Source organism: Phoca vitulina, unplaced genomic scaffold, assembly GCF_004348235.1.
Source record: "Phoca vitulina isolate PV1807 unplaced genomic scaffold, GSC_HSeal_1.0 scaffold8, whole genome shotgun sequence".
Lineage (NCBI taxonomy): Eukaryota > Metazoa > Chordata > Mammalia > Carnivora > Phocidae > Phoca > Phoca vitulina.
In genome coordinates, this window is record NW_022589711.1 from 69,519,182 (window position 1) to 69,541,081 (window position 21,900).

At 42.3% G+C, this 21,900-nt stretch overlaps 1 protein-coding gene across 5 annotated transcripts in view; it reads right to left on the reverse strand.

Moving 5' to 3' along the window:
• FNDC3B (fibronectin type III domain containing 3B) overlaps positions 1-21,900 on the reverse strand; it is a 336,841-nt gene that overhangs the window by 246,951 nt on the left and 67,990 nt on the right. For 3 of the 5 annotated variants that reach the window (XM_032407203.1, XM_032407205.1, XM_032407207.1), the window contains exon 2: positions 16,841-16,979. In XM_032407203.1, coding sequence (XP_032263094.1) covers positions 16,841-16,951 — 111 coding nt within the window. In that variant the 5' untranslated portion in view covers positions 16,952-16,979. Of the gene's footprint in view, positions 1-16,840; positions 18,111-20,167; positions 21,488-21,900 lie in introns of those variants that run through there. The other 2 variants (XM_032407206.1, XM_032407204.1) reach the window with 2 other exon arrangements.

The following is a 21,900-nucleotide window of genomic DNA, read 5'->3' on the forward strand; positions in this document are numbered from 1 at the left end:
TTCACACAGCTCTCAGTACCAAAACTGTAACTCTTCTTCCTTTAGCTGAAAATTATGCTCACTGAGAACAAAATCTGGTTCTTGTCAATACCACTTCAGGGTTAATCCTTGTCAAAAATGTCCATCAGGTGAGATACCACCCCCTTTTACTCCTCAATTCCATCAACGCACCCCATGTTCACAGGCTGGGCTCTGGCCACACTGATGGGGAATGAGCAGTTCAGGCTACTTTTCACCTAGCCAGCCCTACCCTGAATGTGCTTTTTGCACACTGAATCTAAAATGTCTCCTACCATTCAGATCCAGCTACCTCATGTCTAGTTTCGATTGGCTGAGAAAGAGTAACATGATCCACGTTGATGTGGTACTTCATGTCACGCACCTCTGGTAAGCTATGCATTGAACCTAAACAACTCTACTATCAGAATCTCAAGGCCAGGTCAGTGAAGAAACATTTAACTGCCTATATTCCCAATATTCTAGTATTTTTTAAACCTATTTCAATGTTGGCCATGTCGTTCATTTAACACTGTTCTCCCTAAGACATAATCAAGAAATAATGTGTCCATGAAGAATGTTCTCATGCTTATAAATGACAGGAAATCAGTTCCCACTATTGTGTCATTCAATATTGTACAGCTGACGTTCCTATATCACTATACTTTTTCAATCGTTTAAAATTAACACTACTATTGCCTGGTAGCTTATACCCACCAACATCAAATCAGAAGTGAATACAAATAGGTCATATGCTAGGGTTTGGGAAGGATTTTCCAGAACAGTGAGGACTCCCCCTCCCCACCATTATACAGTATATTTTCACTTATTCAACCCTTGACTTTCCATGCATGAAATTTATTTAATATTTAAATCAATGCCTAATGCAATTATTGAAGCCTTGATTTTTCAAAAACATTTGCTGAGTAGTTACTGTGTGCCCGGCACTTTATAAAGCACTAGTGATATTAAGATGAGAAAGAGGACATCCTACTCATTTGTGTGTTGGTACAAGGGTAGAAAACACAATGAACTGTAATAAAATATGACTATTTGCTACTAACAGCTATGGAAACTGAAGAAAGTGGTGAGAAATCAGGGAAAGTTACCGTTGGGAATGACATTTAAGGCAGGCGTGAGAGACTGCAAGCGCGTAAGCCAAACAACGACTGCTTGAGTAAACACACAGAGGCCTGGACTGTAGGATGAGTTTAGAATTCCGACGTGGGGGTGCCTGGGTGGCTCAGTTGGTTAAGCGTCTGCCTTCGGCTCAAGTCATGATCCCGGGGTCCTGGGATCGAGTCCCACATCGGGCTCCCAGCTCAGCGGGGAGCCTGCTTCTCCCTCTGCCTCACCCCACCTCGTGCTCAGGCGCGCTCTCTCTCTCGCTCTCTCTCTCTCTCACACACACAAAAATAAATAAAATCTTAAAAAAACAAAAAGAATCTGACCTGGCCCTAATGGCATACGCCTGGTCCAGAGGGGCAAAGGTGAGACTGCGGAGCAGGGCCGCCTAGGAAAAGCCTCTGTGCGCCCCACTTAGAAGTCTGGACTTTATCCTGTGAGCGGTAATATTTCCCAGGGGAGAAAGCAACATTACTAGAGGACTCTGATAGCAGTGAGTAACTCCAACTGAGGTGGGAGACACTGGGCACACGGAGAGCAGTAGAGAGGTTAATGAAAAATCCACCTGTGACGTAATTCAAAGATTATGCTGTTCAGAGTTTAAGTTTTCAAAAATAACAGTATGGTGAGCCAGGTCACAGGGTCTGCTGCAGACAAGCTCTGCCCTACCTCCTCACCAACACCGAAGGTTCTGAGATTATGGAGGTGTAGTAATGTCTATGGTTCCGCGAGCCAGAACTACTTCATTTTTTCCTATTTCGGGTCACTCTAGTTGTGTTGTCTGTGATTCTGCCGCTTCCATTTCTACCCTGCTACCATCGATAGGCCTCCAGAGTCTGCCCCCATCTTGTGCCTCCTCCTCCTCCTGAACTTTTTCTGGCCTTTATTTCTTCTCTTTGGGTTCTTGGCCTTTACTCTAAAAAGCTAAGCCCAAGAGCCAACCTAGCATTCCTTCCCTTGTTTCTAGTCAACTCCCCAGGCGGTCACAGTGGATTAGGTTGCCCACCTAGCATGTTTTTCATCAGTTTGTGCACCACAAGCAAAGAAGGCCTAGTAGGACTGGTAGGATAGTGGGGAAACAGATATAATTCAGAGTCAAAGGAGAACCATTACTCATTTTCAAGGGTCCAAAGTTAATCATATCCCCAAAACATCTACTTTCTGATTCCTAAATAATTCCATTTCAAACTAGCTAATTCATTTTTTAAATCTTGAAGTTAAAGTTTGCCTTTTATCATATCGTACATACACAAAAAGGTTTGAAGCATAAGTTAAGGACTCAGATTTTTAGACAAAACCATACCACCTACAATGCCATCTTTAAATTAAAAAAAAACAATCTTAAGCATTTTAAAGATTTTTTTAAAAATGAATACTTAATAGCACATATTCCTTCTACATGTTTAAGTATCTTTTCCTGCCATGCTATATGTTGAGATAAAATTAAATGAAGCTCAGGCCAGAGCTGTCTTCTAAATAACATGCAGACTGTAAATATTGAGTAGTTAAGTCACTCTCTGCTAATCCTATTTTAATTTCAATTCATTTCTGACTTCTAGAGTTTAAAAAAAATCAACCAAGATAACCAAGCTGTACAGTGAGAAGAGCAAATCGGACAGGTGGCAGGTGAGTCTGGCTCTGCTCCACAGGGCACTTAACTTTCTCATCCCCGGAGGTGCCCATCTAAAAACAAAAAAAACCCAAAAAAAAACCGAAAACGAGCTAATACCTCATATGTGCACTCAAGGGAAAGAACAACCCTAATGCAGCTCTGGTACAAGGCCTCACACATAATATGTGCTCAATAAATATTAATTCTTTTTCTTCAAATTTCTACCAGTGACCAATCTCTAAGAAAAAAAATGGGGCCTCTAAAGAGAGAGTATTAAAAAAAAAAAAAAGTAGTTGTTTTTACCAAATCTGTGTTTTATCTTCTCAAAACAACAAAGCCAATTCTCACCTCTGACCAGATTTTCTATTTGAGAAACATTCTGGCTTTCCTTAAAGGTTCACCTCCCACCTCATTTGCATTCCAGTGTCTGTTCAGCTTCCGTGGATTCAGGCAACAATAGTGACTTTGGAATCCATTCACAGAAGTCCTGAAATCTAAGCCCTTTACATCTACACAAAATGGTCTGAATTACTTGGAAACACCTCTAATTAAGATTATCATAATGAAAGTCAGCAATAAAATGTAATAAAGTAACACCACAGTATGTGGAAATTTCCTACTAACTGCTCAGAACTCCAGAAGACCCTTTTCTGGCCCAAGCTGCCTTCTCAAAGCACACAGGAAGAATTAAACTTGGCCAGATTCTCTAAGGAGCATCAGACATTTGCCTTTTTAAACACTTAAGCAAGGAGCTTGAGAGGTTATCCACCATACATTCCAGGAAAACAGAATTATACAGCTGGATACTTAAGACCATTAAAAAGTTTAAAGAAACTGTCCAGACTTGAGGTTTCAAGACAAACAGACTGAAAACGCTCTTCAAAAAGGCAATGCTTTAAGATTTTCCTTTCCAGATCTTAGTACCAGAGCTTTGCAAGCAACTGTTGGAAAGCAGGCGCGCATTTGGACTCTCGGGTCTTGGAATGATGATATCCCTGGGTGCACACACATACCGATTTGTACAAATGAACAGATTATTCCAATTCTTCCCTCACTCTGCACCAAGTCCAAATTCAGGACTGACACACTAGTCTCTGCAGACAACGAAGGAAAAATGTGACAAAGATTTTCCGGCCAGCGCCGCCCCTCTCCTCACCCGCCCTCAGCACACACAAGTACACAGAGGATTCTGTGTGCAGCTCTGATTCGGGGCCCGTTTATGCACCATGACATCAGTGCAGGATAAGGAGCCAAGTTTAAACTCCATCTGGGACAAATAATGTCCAGGCACACTGTGACTTCTTTTGTTTATATACACTGACTAAATATGTCTTGGTGGTAAATGAACTAACTCTTAAGATTTATTTCCCAAGGCCTCCACAACAATATTCTGCGCCCCTGAAGCAACTCCCGGCCTCCAGTTCTCTTTCCAAGGCTATGCGTAAGTGATTTTTAACAGAACACATGATTCTGAAACATGCAATTAACATCTTGAGGAGAGACAAAGTCCAAGCAGCCCTTCATCAATCTCAAACAAAGAAAATGAGGAACTGGCTAGCGAACGGGTGTGGTGTCGTGGCTTATGGTACAAATACTGCAGGACACTTAATTCTGTATTCCCCCTGAGAACAAGCAGCAGCAGAGGTGAGAGATTAAGAACTGCTCACGTAGCCAAGTGGCCATTTTCTTTTCTCTTTGAAGGACAAACTTAGGGTAGTTTTTTTTTCTTGTAATTTTGGCATTACTTGAGACATAATCATAAATTCAGGATGAAAAACAAACAAGCTAATAGGTTCAAGTCTTCCAGTGAGTTTTTAAGATTTCTTCAGACACAAAAACTGTGCCTCTGGGGTGATGTAATTTTTGAATGAAAATGAAAGGCGGGGTTTGGGAGGAAAGGAAGGCAGACCAAAAGGTCATCTCCTAGCTCCCGGGGTGGGCGGGGTCAAGGAACTCCTGCTCACCATGTCTTGGCTCACCGTGTTGGTCCAAAGCTGCTGACCCCAGAGGGAACCACTCCCTCGCTGCTAATCTCAGGGAAAGAACTATTCCCCTAAGGAAAGAAAGGGAGGAGTTCCAGTGACCTGGGCCTCAGATGACTTCACTCCCAACTCCTCCAAACTCAACCCGTGCCTCCAGGCCTCAGACCCCACCACTACCACCACCACCACCACCACCACCACCACCACCACCACCACCACCACCTGGTTGGCGATTTTCAGAAGCTCCAGATCCAGAATCACTGCCACCTTCCAGAGCTAATGTGAAGATCATAGAACAGGAAGAGTCTTCGCCATGAACTTTTATAATTTACCATCAGGCAAAACCCAGTCCCCAAATCCCCCAAATCTCTCCTGACTGTTTACCTGAATGAGACAATGAGATACGCCCAACCCAAGCAACTCTACCCTTCCAGGAAGGGAGGTTCTAAATGGACTCAAATCCCAGTCCTGTGATTTGCAAGGTGGAAGTACTTAACCTTTCTTGCCTCCGGTTGTGTGTGTAAGAACGATCACCACCTTACGGGCTGTATGATTACTGGATGAAATGATGTATTTAAGTGCTTAGCATCATTCCGAGCACCTCATAAGCCCTTAAACAGTTATTACGCACTCCCTCCACCACAGAGGGAACAAAGAAATCAAAATATCATATAAAAGCCATTCTTTCCAACAACTCAACTTACTGCCCACAAATAACCACTCAACTAAAAGTGGAGACCAAAAGCCTGCTGGTGATCAGCAAGCTTACAGAGTAACATTTAGGTCTCAGGTAAATGCCAAAAACTCAGACACTTAGAATTCTTTCACTGTCAAACATCTGACCTCTAATGAATCTTATACATTGTTAAGGCCCTGAAATTTCTGGAAGAGGCAACCTTACAGAATCTTTTATCCTTGGTGTTGTAATAGAAAATGAGCCACTGCCTCCTTCCCAAGAAACAGCACACACCTGGTGTGGTGTCTCCCTTCAAGTCTCCTTATGGGAGGCTCTTTAAAGTTCCAAGGCCCCTTGAAGAAACATGATGTGCAGGGGCAATCGATAAAAAAATGGGAAAACTCTTCAGTGCCTGACCCTGAGAAAACCACTTTAAAAACGAGAAAAATGGAGACTCCTGAGAACTAAACTTGATGTGAACAACCATCTATTAAAGGATAATGTCCTCCATCACCCAACTCTACCCTCCATGGAGACTCCCTGGGTCTTTAAGACTGGTACTATTCACAGACAAGGCACACATAAGCCTACGGTCTGATTTCCCATCACAACCCCCAAAAGAAAAATATGGATGCCATTCCTTCGTAATTAATATTATATTCGTGTTTTATATTACTTTTATTTTTGCTCTAAAGTCTAAATGACTCAAGTCACCAAATAAATTATAAATAAACAGACATTTTTTAAGGATGCTTTTTATATGGACTTTTTGCGAGGTAATGAGAAGATGGGTCTCAAATAGACCCATTCTGACTATATAAAACAAAAATTAAAATAGCGAAATCAGAAAAGACGTACAAGGTGCACAACTCTGGCCAATTCAGCTACCAAACCACATCACTAACCGAAGCACACGCTTCAGTGTGTCAAGGTTTCTTTCTCCCATGGACTAGGACAATCCAATACAAAGACCAAAGAAACTTTCATCTGAAGTAGTAATACGGTGCTCGCTTCAGGAGCACATATACTAAAAACTGAAGTAGTAATACGTTTCAGTCAGTGCTACATTTTTCTAACTACTTAGAAAACACAAGAACAGTGTAACAACACCTCTTAAAAATTAAGTCATGTAACGTAACCAGGTAACAAGCACAAGTCCATTTCTCTCCAAATCTAAGGTTTGGCTCACACCATTTAATTACCATTTCTTGAAAATAATAGGAATGGAACCCTGATAACAGCTTTACTGATGGTATTTCTAGTCTCCTTGCCCCCAAAGCTAGACCAGTCTGCTCCAGCTCCGTGCTGTCTCCATTTAACCGCCCAGTTATTTGCAAAGCAGAAACCCTTAACGAAGTAATTCCCTAAATTCAGGCTGTCCATTTTATCCAAATGCACACCTACTCTACTGCAAGGAGTAAGGAATGGACAATAAAGAGTGGATCTAGGAGCGGCAGGGTCAAATTATTCTAATTAATGATCATGCTAAACACACCTGCTGCCCATAAAACACAGTCTCCCCCCCCCCCCCCCCCCCAGCAATGATCTGATCTGATGGTCTCCTATTAAGGAAAAAGGCCCAGGGCTGAGAAAGCAACACCGATGTCGGAATGAACACTAAAGGGGCATATGAATTCTGGTTTTTTTCTGGAGGCCCACTACAGCTTCAGCTTCAATTTATTCTAAAGGTAGAGCTGGCTGGAAAATTACTAAGAGGCACCTAGTTCTGGCCAATCCCAATTTAAACAGGGAAATAAATGTAGTCTGAAGAAACCCAGAATTATCTCCATACAATACTGTGTGGCTTCAGCAACTGGCTCCTCAGCAGGCTATTTATTTTTCGCACAGGTCTTTGGAACTTAAAGATTCATGTTATTAATTTTATGCCGCTTGCTCACTATTGTCTTGTTTGGAGTGTAACATATATCATTTTTATATGATCCTATTTTTAAAATCAATCATTTGAACAAAGAAAAAAAGAGAGTGAGAGAAAAGTCTGCCAACATGAAAATGGTTATTCAAACATATGTCTTAACACATGTAGATGGAGAACTATCCCATCTTTTCTTCCTGTGTGTCTATGTATTATTTTTACTGCGCTATGAGACATAGCCATGGCTGTCACATCACATTTAACATGACAAATACACATTATCAAAAGAAAATAGACATGAGAGGCTGGAAAGCCATCATACTTAATCTTATCCAAAGAGAAAGTTAATACAGAAATGGTATTAAATGCCCCATCAAATGGTAATACCAGGAAAAGTCTGCTTTTAAAAAATTCTATTTCAATAAGCATTTAAGGAAGTCTCAATTCTTGGAGCCTCTAAAACAAGATTATAAACACAAGTACTTGCATCTCTGCCCTTGAAATGCTGATAGCTTGCATCTGTGTTTAACGTCCCTAACTAGTCTGTAAACAGTAAAATCAAGGCACCTTCTTGTTCCTTCTGCCCCTCCTATGCTTTAGTGAGTGCTCAATGTGGCACTGACCAGGGGCTCAAAATTCTGTTCACTGAAAAGCAAAGGCCAAAAAAAAAAAAAAAAAACAACAAACCAATACGTGGGTCCTACCTTGTAAGACGTAAATTGAAACCCTCCCACTGAGCTAGATGAACTGGAGCCCACACCAGTTCATTTCACAAGTCATGAGGAAAAAAACTAGGAGGCTTAAAAATTAAAATCAGTTCCTAAGTATGATACACAAACGAGTGTGCCTGAAAAATCAAACTTTTTTTTTCCCCAAACATTTTTGCTCTATTTGAAACACAAGACGCATGAGCACAAAATGCAGTTTCAAAGGTAAAAATGTTAATTTCCAGGTTCCAACCCCGGGCAGCCATAGAAGGCAGGCAAGTGCAGAAATGGAGTGAAGGGGACAGAGTGGGGACTGAGGAGGACAGTCCCCAGCTGGGGCGGGCTGCTGCCTCTTCTTGCCACCCCACTGCTGCCAAGTGGGAAGACCAGCCCAGTGTTATCAGATCTTCTGGGTTTCTCAGATAAACAGAAAGATCCAGAATTTTAGGTAAATCTTCCAATTTTTAAGGACTGGTACCTAATTATTTTAATAATGATATCAATTATAAAGAGGCGGGGAAGAGGAGAAGGCCTGTCTGACAAAGATAACAAATGGTCAGTTTTCGAGCCCCGGTTCAGATGAATTAAATTTGTTCATTCCATTCATCCTTCAACCATTCTGAATGAAGGACTGACCGGACACTACCTCAGACGCCAGGCATTGTGTGAAAAACAGACACAGTCCCTGTTCTCGAGTTTACAGTGCAACCACACAGTCAAACGCTGCAATAAGTTGAAAACAATCATAACGTTAAAACCACTGCAGAGTTTTAAATTGCCGTTATTTTGCAGCGCAACTTTGCCACGCCAGTGTTTTTCCTTAATCCTCTCCTTTTTGAAGGCAGCTCAATTTCTACCATTTGAAGGATACGGACTACAGTTTGTCTCTTATTATTACTGCCTTTGGCTAATTAAATTCTGAAGTGTCTCTCAACTCAGACAGCTCAGAGCTGTCATAATTACATGTCGTATGGTGTAATTATTGTGGGTGCCACATATAACAACACCCTCTGATAATATGGCATCAACATTTTCCTTTATGAGACAAATTATGCAGAGGCTATGACTTTTCAGAAGCCTTTGTAGTGAGTGGAACTGGCAGACCTAAGGCAGAGAGGATTGTAAAAATCAGACCACAGACCTGGATAAACTCACACCTTTTTATTTACAGTGAAAAGCAGGCCCTCAGAAGCAGGGGTGGCTGCCTGTGTTGCTGGAAAGTAGTTGGGGTGGGGGGGCCGGGGAGGGGGGGTGCTCGCTATGTCAGCATCGCTATGAGATCACTAATTCTGAGGGACAGACATCAAGGGGTAGACAGCCACACGGGATGCATCAGAGGACCAAAAAGTTTCACTAACAAGAACATGGACTAGCCAAAGTTCCAGAGAAGAGATGGTAGAACGTGCAGATATGGTTTGGGGTACCACTAACATGAGCTCTCCACGGAATGTACCAGCCCTCCAGAGCAGTCTCACTACATGAGACAGAAACCGATGACATGATCTGCAAAGGGGAGTAAAAGTGCTAGACTTCACTTTGAGTGAGATGTCTGTGCAGGCTCAGCCTCCGCACAGACACTTCGAGCCCTGTCTGTTTTCCTGCCCGCCTCGTCCACTCCCTGATCCACCCCTCCTCCATGCTCCCAGGGCACACACATCTTCTGCAATCCAAGCGCTTCTCCTGTGGCTCTACATGTGTGTAAATACAGCCTTTTAATTTTGGTGAACCACGCTTTGCTCCCCCACTCGACTGCTCATTCCTCCAGGGCCAGAGCAGGGTCTAGTTCAGCTTTGTGCTGCCAGCACCTATCCGCACCTGGTGTAGTGCGAGCACAGGAGACATGTGACAGGTACTTATTAAAATGGACAAATCGATTACTCAGTCCCTCCTTAAGTTCGGTCGTGCATCCTGCCCTCTCGCTCCTCCTTTCTATCGCAAATCTCGAAGAAAAGACTACGACGATATCCGGACACCCGAGGCCTTTGTAAGTGTGAGTGGTAGACAGAACGTGGACAGCAGTCTGCGGTGACCGTTGTCTTTCAACATTTGCACAAGCCGTACACTCCGCAGACATCCTGGTGCTGAAGAGTCTGCCCAAAGACCAAGCTTCCCCATGCTGAGTTTCCCAAACCAACACTTGACCAAACTTAACTCTTTCCATTTTCTGCCCAAGCCCCAGCCTCTAAATAGGACTCTGTCATAAAAGGAGCTGTTACATAGGGGCGTCTGGGTGGCTCAGTCAGTTAAGCAGCTGCCTTCGGCTCAGGTCATAATCCCGGGGTCCTGGGATCGAGCCCCACGTTGGGCTCCTGGCTCAGCGGGGAGCCTGCTTCTCCCTCTCCTTCTGCCTCTCCCCCTGCTCATGCTCTCTCTCTATCTCTGTGTCTCAAATGAATAAATAAAATCCTTAAAAAAAAAAAGGAGCTGTTATATAATGTTGTTCAGCAATAAGAGCTATAGCCTCTACTTTAACTGTTCTCATTTGAGTATCTTTCTTCTTCCCGAGCAAACTTCCCAAGAATGGTTTATTCATTTGTCTACGCTATACTGATTGTAGACTGCTTCCTGGGTCTCCCTGACACGGTGGCTATCAGGATATTTAAAGAGTAAGCCTGCATGGTGAGAGGATTTGAACTACCGAACGCAAGGAGGGAGCCATCAAGGAAAAGTTATTAAGAAGATGTCAACCAGAACAGAAAAGGTCACTGGAATTGGAGGAGAAGCACATTTGAGGTAAAAGACATGCCGATGACGAGCACCATCTGAACATGGAAAGTTTTAATATGTTTAATGTGCTGTCTGGAAATGTGTACTCAAAAGAATGCTCCAGGAAATCTCTGGCTGTGTACTCCGTCTAGGGGAAACAAAGGCTTTCGCAAAGAAGAAACAAAAGGAGGGCAGAAACTCACTCTTGATAAAGTGACGTGCTGGATGCTGATCAAAAGGCACAAAGTCAAGAGAACTGTGGACACGGAGGAGGTACTTTAAACTTCTATCTTTCAGGGCAAGCCTGTTCACATGTTATCCTGAGCCGCTGGGAGAAACAAGTTTTCTGTTTACATTTAAGGAGATCTACTTCCTGAAGAAGAGGCAGTAAGAACACTGATTAGCAATTAATATCCTGCAAGCTTAAAAGGAAAAAAAAAAAAAAAGACATAAGAAATACGACAAACGAAACATTTGCTAGTTGCCCTTTAAGAACAGGAGGACAATGAGGCATCTAAATCTATCCCCACCCCCACTGACCCCCAATGAACATGTATATGAGAAGAGTCACCAACAATACAAGATATAAAGAGGCATACATACCACCCTCCTGTAGGCTGTAAGTATCACATATTAAATTAGCAAATCAGTATTGTCTGTGTTAACACTTTTGTTCTTAACCTAATGGTTTCCTTATTTAAGCACTGGTGACTGCTGTAATTCTTCTTCAGAGATTATTAAAATACCAAACCAATAGAGGAGGGCCTGGGTGGCTCAGTTATCAGCTCGGGTCATGATCTCGGGGTTGTGGGATCGAGCCCTGCATAGGCTCCCTGCTCATGAGGAGCCTGAGTTTCTCTCCCTCTGCCCACCCCAACTTGTGAGCGCACGCTCTCTCTCTCTCAAATAACTAATCTTTTAAAAAAATAAAGAATAAAATAAAACACTAAACCAATAGAAAAAGCTGGAAATTGGGCTGATGCTTGCACTTTCATGCTTCAAACTAGCGGTTACATTTCTAAACCTCTAAAACCAAAGACAGTTAAATTTATATACCATAGGTTCTGAAAATGTAGGCACCAATATTCTGGTTACTGATGGGCATTGCCATAATTTATATAGCCATACACAAAAACTCAGGTTAGGAAACCTGACAAGAATAGTACGTTGTCAGGCATATTTAGGGAAGCAAACTCTATTTAGCCAGGCTGATCTATTCAGAGGTAAAAGAAATTATAGTGAGAGGAACAGAGATACTTTATTTAGAAAACAATAGTTCAAAATAAAGCTATTCCATTTCACTCCTAGGTAGATATCCAAGAGAAATGAAAATATACATCCACACAAAAATTTGCACACAAATGTTCACAACCGCCTTATTCATAATAGCCAAAGAGTGAAAAGGACCCAAATGTCCATCAACTGATGAATGAATAAACAAAATGTAATATATCCATGTGATGGAGTAGCACTTGCCAGTAATGTATTGATACATGCTATTACATGGATGAACCTTGAAAACATTATGCTCGGTGAAAGAAGCCAGGCGCAAAAGACTGCATATTGCATGATTTCATTTATATGAAATGTCCAGAATGGGCCAATTACCTCCAGAGAGAAAAAGTAGGTTAGTGGTTGCCGAGGAATACAGGGAAGGAAGGACTGGGATGTGACTGCACCAGGGTTTCTTTTTATCATGATTAGAAGGTTCTAAAACTGTGGTCCTAGCTGCACAATTCTGTGAAAATAGCAAATTCCATTGTATACCTTAAATACTATCTCAATAAAGCAAAGCTGTTAAAAGTTGCTTCCGTCCACACTGTGTGTTAACTACTGTTCTTGTTCATTTAGTTGATAATGTATTTTTAAAAATATTCATTCATAATGAGGATGGCTTTTCATTTTAAGTAAAGAATCATCCTTTTCTTGCTACCTCTATAAAATGACAAACCAACATCTGAAACTTAACATGGCTCTGGACAGTGAAAACTAACAGTGTCTCTTATTTAGAGAGCCAGAACAGAGCGGACTACCTTGGCAAGAACTTGTCCCAACTAAGTCCAGAAACCATCAGGACAAAACTCAGGAGGAGGAGGCCTGTGGGGACTGGGGAGCTTTCTCCTAACTGCGGTGGTTCTTTTGCATATACGGAAATGTTTAGAATGTCCTCTGCACAGCTGCGAAGTATTAAGAATGCTGTAAACACACACAAGGTGAGCATCGCCATATACACTCCTAACACAAAGGCAGAGGCACAGCCCCATGGCCAGTGGCCAGCTCTTTATAACAGTATCATTTGAGGGGTGGCTCAAATGCTGCCCATCCCTCCCTTAAAATGTCACCCTCAAGGGTCTGCAGACAGTGTCCACCACGTCACGTCCATCATCGAAGTCAACCCTCTATCTCCAAAGTGGCTATGGTGGGCATAAGAAGCCTGGGCAGATGAAGCCAATTTTCTGCAAAAAGGCTAAAACTACAAAGAAGACTGTGCTAGGCTTGAATGTGTTGAGCCCAACTGCAGATCTAAGAGAATGTTGGCTATTAAGAGATGCAAGCAAGGGCAGCTATCTGGCTCAGTCAGGAGAGCATGCTACTCTTGATCTCGGGGTTGTAAGTTCGAGCCCCACGTTGGGTTTAGAGATTGGTTAAAAATAAGAATAAAAAAAAAAGATGCAAATCTTTTGAATTGGCAGGAGATAGAAGAGAAAGGGCCAAGAGATCCAGTTCTAAGCTTTTTATTTTGTTATATTATGAAGACAATAAAATCTTGAGGTTATGCTCAGAAAAATAATAGTAATAATAATAATAACCAGAAAACATTAGTAGAGATCATATTCTCTGGTGTGTCCTCTGTGTCCTGATCCTTAACACAGATCTCCTGAGCATCACACCACACAGGCTCTTAAGAGCAAGCAGCAAATACCAACAGGTGTCTTAGGCAAGCACTCAAAACTCATGCAGTCCCAGACTTTTGGATCCTGACCTTTGGTCCTTGTTCTTTTTGTTGACCGCCTCCTTTCCTTACCCCCTCCTCTCTGGTATTTTTCCACTGTTTTTGGTTTTGCTTGCTCCTTGAGTCTCTTCACCTTGTGCCTTAACCCAGGTTCCACACACAGGCCCTGAGGATTCTACTATACTTAACTAGGCCAAAACTAAATGTTACAGCCCAAAGGAAAGAGCAGAGGCTTGAGGAAATGAGGGAGACACGGATGGAGACTCTAGGGGCAGAAAGAGGAAGAAAAATGTCCGGCAGAGAGGCTACTGCCTAGGCTGAGCCACAGTGACATAGAGGTAACCTCAAGGCATGATAAATCTTGGGTTGATCCTGCTAAGAGGGAGATTTCAAACACACTCAGCCCACTTACCAAGTATGCCCCATTAAGAGAAATTCAGGGTTATTGCCAATCAATAGCTTGGCCCACATAACCTATAAATATATTAATGTTGTTAACACAGTCATATCTACTAATTAGAAAGACTAAAACATTTCCTTCCAATGAGAATTTTTAGAGTGAGTATAGCCCCAGTTTGAGAAAGCTTGATATTTGACAGTGTATAAAACAAATGAATTAGCAGATTTTCCCATGCCTGGCTTTACAGATAAATAAAATACAGATAAAATAAAAATGTGATTTTATTAATCAAAATTATTAAGCAGCTTCTACTTAGGTAGCTGAGGTAGACATACAGAGCAGTGAAATGCCGCATGGCCTGAGGATGTCCACAGTCTTTTCAGGCTTTGGTCATTTCTAAGTGCAAAAAAGTTTATGTCTAAAGAGAGAATTTGAAAATTCTGTAACTAAGGACTTGGGGTGCTAGAGATCATAAACTACAAAAGGGTGTTCTGTGCAAAGTGAATTACAGCACTGAGGAAGAAATCATCAAAACACAAAAATGGTGCACAGTAACATGGACAGGTGGTCTCGGGTCTCCAAGTACATACTCGAACAGGAATTATGTGACTGAGTGGAGGCCCAAGATGCCTTCCAAGTTGAGTCATATTTGAATACCTTGGTTTTTTTTGTTTTTTTTGTTTTTAAAGATTTTATTTATTTGAGAGAGAGAGAGCACAAGAGGGGGGAGCAGGAGAGGGAGAAGGAGACTCTCCGCTGAGAAGGGAGCCCGATGCAGGACTCGATCCCGGGACTCCAGGATCATGACCTGAGCCGAAGGCAGTCTCTTTAACCAACTGAGCCACCCAGGCGCCCCACCTTGCTTTTTTTATCCTTTTAATCAGTGAAAAGGAAGACCAGACACTGCACCTTAAACAGTCCCTGGCACTTTGGAGATCTTCCCGTGAGCATGATGAAGAGGGCAAGGGCTACACCCAGAGGGCTGACCAGATGTTACTCCACGTGTTACAGGGCAACTCTGGGCAGGGCACTGACATGATGTGGGTGTTTTTCAAGATTTTACTTACGTATTTATTTGAGAGGAGAGAGAGAGATCGCTGGCACATGTGCCAGCAGGGGGAGGGGCAGAGGGAGAGGGAGAGAAAACCTCAAGCAGACTCCGTGCTGAGCACAGAGCCTCACACGGGGCTCAATCTCATGACCTGAGCCGAAACCAAGAGTCAGTCGCTCAACCGACTGAGCCACCCAGGCACCTTTGATGTGGGTGTTTTCGGAAATTCTCTCAAACGACTGCTGTGTGGTAAATACTTTCTGCTGGGCAAAAAGTAAAACCAGGGAGACCAGTGAGAGGGACTGTCCTACCCTGGTGAGAGATGCTGGCTTGGAGTCCAGTGGCGGTAGCGGAAATGAAGTAGACATGGCAAATTATGGTCTCAGCACATTTCCCTGAGATGAAGCCCACAGGCCTTGCCGACAGGCTTGGGAGAAGAAGACTAGAAGATGCAAGTGAAGACTCTGGGCTTGAAGAGCAATGGAGCGAAGGAAGCAGAGGCTCTACTTAGAGAACATCTACTGTAAGAAGAGCAGAGACAGGAAGTGGTAACTACACAGTGATGTGGAGTCAAGGGAGAGGATCTTGTTTTGCTGGGTAGTTGTTTGTTTGTGGGTTTGAGGTAAAAGATACTACAGGATGTCTGGTGGAAATGATCCAGCACAGAGAGAGAGAAAGAGATTAAAGAGTCAGGAAGGGAGGTGCCCGTATCAGTGGTGAGAAAGGATGAAATTCATTCAACCAATGAACGTTTACTGAACATCCATTAGATATTCTTTGTTCTTGAAAGGTTCACAGTCTAAAGCACAAGAAAGTAATATAAATAAATTAGGCAGCAAAGTAAGATCCAATAGAGGCAAAGTATGAATGGACTGTGATGGATAAAGGGTGTTCACATACTATGACAGATTGTGGGGAGGGAAAGCAAGCACATACGGACAGCAAATAAATGGCTGATTAACGTATTTGAATTATTGATAGAGTTTGGGCAAAGATTTTTCACGGAATTATTCCCAATTCTACTTTTCATAAGACAAAGACTTTTACCTTTATGCTCCTAAAGAACTGCACAAAGACAAAAGGATATTTATTTAGTAGAAGACTGAGCAAACCCGGTGTTTGCAGTCAATGAAAATCTGTTATCAAAACAGTTCACCTAATAATTTTTTAAAGCTTTACGTAACCATTTAAATTTCTTCCCAAGTGCTACGTGAATGAGTTCAGAAATATCTTTTCTATTTTGTGATATTCAGTAATACTGACGGAGAAGTTTTACAGAGAATAAGTACCGTCACTTTCCAAGCAGCAGGCTCTACGTTTGGAAGCCAGGGTGGGTTCTCGTGGACCTGTGCATCTCGCTGAGGTCAGTCACCCCCAGCGTGAGATCAAACCCTGACCCACCCTCTCAGTGTTCTGCTCTGGACAACCAGGCCAACCAGTCAAGCACAATGCAGGACATGAATCAACAGACATTTTATTCCAAAGACTTGTACATATTTTCGAAATGATTCATTTAAAAATCAGACATTTTCCTGATGCTTCAGCAGTTAATACCAACTGAATGAGGTAAGATTTGCTGTTATCAGAAGCCATAATCGGATATTTTTAAAAAATCATATAGTAGTCCTACAGCACAAACACCTCTAGCACTATGAATGTTCACAATCACAGATCTTTGAATCTCAAACTAGAACAATGACCGGGTAAATGGTTTCCACTTAAACAGTTTGACTTAAATGTCCCTCTTACCACACCAACCTGCTGAGCTGCATCCCCATTCACCAAGTGGGGCATCATGGCTACCTCTCCGTTCAGCAATGGCGGTAGTTCCAGAGGGATTTGGTCGGTCATCATCATTGTGACGTACATTCATGGAGAACTGCCCTCAACTGGCTTCCTGCAAAAGAACCACCATTTTTTAAAAAGGACCCAGGACCCCAAACAGTCACCAATAACAACATCAGCAATTTAAGTGCACCATCATGCAATCAGCTGAAAATCAAATTATTTTAATCCTACGTTACTGTGCCAGGCCCCAAGGAGGGGTAAAGCCAAAGCAAGGAAATGGCTTGAACTAGGAGACCACTGACTTGAGTCTCCAAGCAGCCATGTAAACATAACCTCCCAGACCTAGACTTTGTCATTTAAATTTTTCTAAATACATGAATAATAGTAACTACCCTCCTCCAGGGATCTTTCTGGGGCTAAAACGAGACAGTACTGTAAGAAGGTCAAGTGTCAAACAAAAACTGGTGGTATCATTATCTTTAATTACAGAAAATAAGGCCAAAGAGGATGACCTATAAAAACAGGTGTTCCCTTTCGTTAGGATCAAAATACTGTTCATAAGCAGTTAATCCAAGTAAGTTAACAGAGGTTATACTGCAATTGTTGCAATTTCTGACCCTGCCACTAATTTGGTAATTAATCATGTTCTAATTATCCCTCTCTCGTCATTTCCTTGAATTGACTTTAACCTGCTGTGCATTTATGTCCTTATCACTGTGCAGATCTTGAACTTCCCTGTCTCTCAGACAGAACCCATGGCACCTTGTGCAGAGTAGGGCTGAAAGGCAGACCACCTTGCTTCCACAGAATAAATGATTTTCATACAACTATTCAAGACAGCACAAAGCCCACTGTCATTCCAAAATGGTACTTGCTACCAAAAACAAGCTTTCCAATTCAACAGTGGGAAAGTAACAACAAATTCCTATTTAAATTGTAACTTGTTCTTTAAGAAGCATTTACATATCCTTCACTTATGCTTAAAAATTTATGGCACATAAAGTTTAATATCATGGGCAAAGAAGACAAAACAAACACACATTTTCAATCCATTCAGAAACAAACGGACATATACATTTATCACTCATAATGACATCCCCCCAAATATCAAGTCAAGGATATCTGATCCCCAATTGGGAATCCCAATATCCAAATCAGGCAAAACAGTGGGACAAATCCTTTAATGATGGTCTCAAATTTGTCTCAGGTGTGACAGAAATAAAATATTTTTCTCATTCTTAACCCCCTCCATTCTGAACATTAAATTTATTTCCCTCTCCCGCAAGCCCACCCAAAAGAAACTCCTTCCCTGGAAGTATCAAATGATGCATAAAAGCCACCCAAGAGACTGTAAACTTCTTTTATTTTAAAAAGGTAAAATTTTACACTGTTCATTATAACCCCATTTGGAGAAACTAATTATTTTAAGCACCAAACAACGAAGTCTTGTCCCAACTAGGGAAGCACATTCTATAATAACAGGTCCTATAATTCAGTGTTAATAGTACCATCATGCTGTTTTATGAGGCAATTACTCAGTTCCTAAGCAAATAAAAGTACAAAACCCAAAGCCCAACAGTTTATCCTGATGAAGGAAACAGATTTTTGCACAGTAAAATTAACTAAGATAATTCCATTGACACTATCATGACATCACTGTTTGATTGAGTAGGTCAAATGAGGGAGAACCAATGTCCATTTCAATTTTATTTCTAATATACTTAATCCTCCTAGTGGATGAGGAAAGGACAGCTACTCTCCCCAGGCTGCTGATATTACACAGGCTTGTTTTTAAGTGGAATGTTTTATTTCACGTTTCTTCCAAATTGCAGGTCAGATAAACAGGGCAGTAATTTACATCAGGGGTCTGAGTATAAAGCCTCTGGGATGAGCAGCACTCTCTTCCAGCTGAAGAGTTCCAAGGCACTCTGCTGGTGAGGCTGTGGTGCAGACTGCGGTGCACATTATGGCTCTGTCTTCTCTCCCTTCCCTGCGAAAGCAGTGAGGGACCAAAGCCCTTTGCCACATGGGCAGTCCCAGCTGTCATCTCAGAGACAAGCCCAAGGATGGAACCTGCTTCTCTTTTCTCACCCCAAGAGGCAGCAGGAGCAAACCGACTTCAGGGCTTGCCCCTAGGTCCCTTCGGCCTCTAGGTCCTTCCATGAGGCCAGAGAAGAGTAAATAATGAATGGGGGCGGGAGGGATGCACACAGGACTGAGGTCCTTAGGACCTGCTCTGGGCTGTAGCTCCTTATGCTCCATATGGTCCAACCCAGCTGCCTGATTTTTCAGTATTGAGGTTTGAGACTCAAATCCAATTAACCAGTGCTATTTTATTCCTATTTCTCACAGTCTCCTGGGGATAACTGCAGGTACTGGGTAGCAGGAGATATTTGTAATCTGAAACCAAATTCAGGCATTTCTGGTCCCGTCCCTAATACCAAAGAATATCTCAATGCCAACACTGTATCTAACAGTGACAATTCCAATTTAAGAAAACTTCTGGTTGGTGCCCAGTTAAACAATGACACTTGCTGGGGCGCCTGGGTGGCTCAGTCAGTTAAGCGACTGCCTTCGGCTCAGGTCATGATCCCAGGGTCCTGGGATCGAGTCCCGCATCGGGCTCCCTGCTCTGCGGGGAGCCTGCTTCTCACTCTCCCACTCCCCCTGCTTGTGTTCCCTCTCTCGCTGTGTCTCTCTCTGTCAAATAAATAAATAAAATCTTTAAAAAAAAAAAAAAACAATGGCACTTGCTATTAACAGAACAGTCTGAAGCACAAATGTCAGGTCCATAAACTCCAGGCTCTGCAACTGTGGGATAAGGGGACAGACCTAAGGCCTACAAAGGTCCTATAGATGTAGGATGGGAGAGCAGGGGACCCATACAGAGTTACAAAAATACCCAAAGAAACCAAGTCCACTGGCACAAGGAGATAATTATAATTGTATTTGCTTTTGAAAACTGTACAGGCAACTTTGGGTAATGCAGCTATTCTATAAAGAAAAAAGATGCCTGAATCCTTTTTTTTCTCCCCCCTACTACAATAGACTATCTACCTCAGAGATGTATAGTGGCTTTTGCAGATTATTGGGAGGGGAGCCGGGAAGGGAAGACAGAGGGAACCGTACTTAAAAGAAAGTCAACTATGTGACAATCACTCAGACAGCAATCAGTGAGAATTTATAAACATCACACACTCCTAATGTCTAAACTCAACCACACTGTTAATCATGGAGGAAACTGAAGAATGAATAAAGTGAATAAAAGCCACTGTGAACCCTAGCACGGAGCCTCACCTCTCCATAACCGAAGCTGTTGATCCTCTTGTCCTTAGGCCACTGGCCTGCTAAAATCCAAGCCCTGTTTTCTAATCCCGAAGAGTTTTATCAGAGGTAAACCAGACTTTATCCCAAGTTTCAGGTAAAAGATTCATCTAGATGGGGTGGTACATGCAGCCAGCAATATTTAAATTCCCCTTTCTAGGCTCTATGCCCATACATAGAATAGTTTCATTTGCCTGGAATGCAAAAGATATAATGAAAAAAGTAAGTACATTATCTGTAAGCAAGATAATGCCCAGCTATTTAGCAAGGCAAATGCCAGCCAAGTTGTCCCTTAAAATGATCATGGAATACAATTTAGCGTCACAGATGAAGCAATAAATGTGGAAGACTTATTATCCAAACAGTTAACTTTAAGGAACAAAACTTACTTTATTTGTAATGACTGTGGATAGAAAGGGCACATCTCCCTCATTATAAGGCATGCTGGCCATAACTTAATCTTTTTCTTAGGGATGTGGGGTCATTGTTCCCAACAATCCTGTGTTCAGTCACAAGGTGATGTGTTAAGGACTTACTGAAGCATTCTGACCTTACATATCCGGAGAAATTCACCCCTTCTTTGAGATCTTATATGTAATTGTTGGTTTTTCCCTATTTCTCTTTAGGCAATACTGCAAACCACACCCCCCTCGCATTTCAGGACCATATCCTAGATTTGCTGTCTTACATCTTCCTTGGGCTAAGAAGCCAGATTGCTAGTCCTGTACACACACAGAAGAGGAACGGTCCCTGCGGGGTCACTGAAGCTCCCTTATGTGCCTTCAACCATCTTCCTTTGATCACTTGCTGATTATCAGCTCTAAGAAAAGCTGAATGGCCAGATGGGTAACCTCCAGAAAACTGAGCTCTGACTGTTTTTTGTTATAGTCAGAAAGTCTCAGGAGAAACCACCCTGACAAAACACTTATTTTCCTGGTCTGGGTTCCTTCTCCCCTAGACAGATGTGTATCTGAGCTGGCCAAATGGGTCCCAGACCTCAGGTATTTTATTCAAGGCTGTGCCACATTCACATTGTCCCCCTTGCAAGGACCCCATTCTTTAGACCACTACCCTTCACACATGAAGAATAAAAATGTGCTGCAAAACTAATACGGATTAAAAAATGGAAAAAAGATGACCCTTGCTACAACGCTTTTTTCTAATCCTCTGAATTTTTTTTTTCCTTCACAGAGCTCCAAGGTTTCGCTCCTTTTCTTCATTGTTCTTACCCATACTTCCATTTCAAAGAATTTGGTAACAACCACAGGCCTTCACCACCTCTCCCCCTAACCACACATCCTAACACTAAAACCACAAGTGCTTCGTGCCCAGCCCGTTGTAGTCTTTTGACTGACAGAGGAGGGATGCCACGTGAGCACTTGTGGTTACTCCCCCTCTCCTATGACAGCCGGTCGTTCGCCACTTTCATTACCTGCTAGCAAGGCCCAGAATTGAGGGAAGAAGCCCCTCCCCAGCTAAGGGCAGGGGTCGGGGCTGGGCAATCTGAGAAACAAAAGTAACAAATCCTCACTGTTAGTTAAGACATTTAACTCCGTCCAAATATGCCCCAAAGCTTTTAAAGAACACCTTACTTTAAAAGAATATTACAAAAGGTCTTCAGTTTTTACATTACTCTAGGCAACTGGCTTATTACTTTTTCCTCTTATGTTGCTTCCCCCACTCTAAAGTCTAAAAAGGTTTTCCAT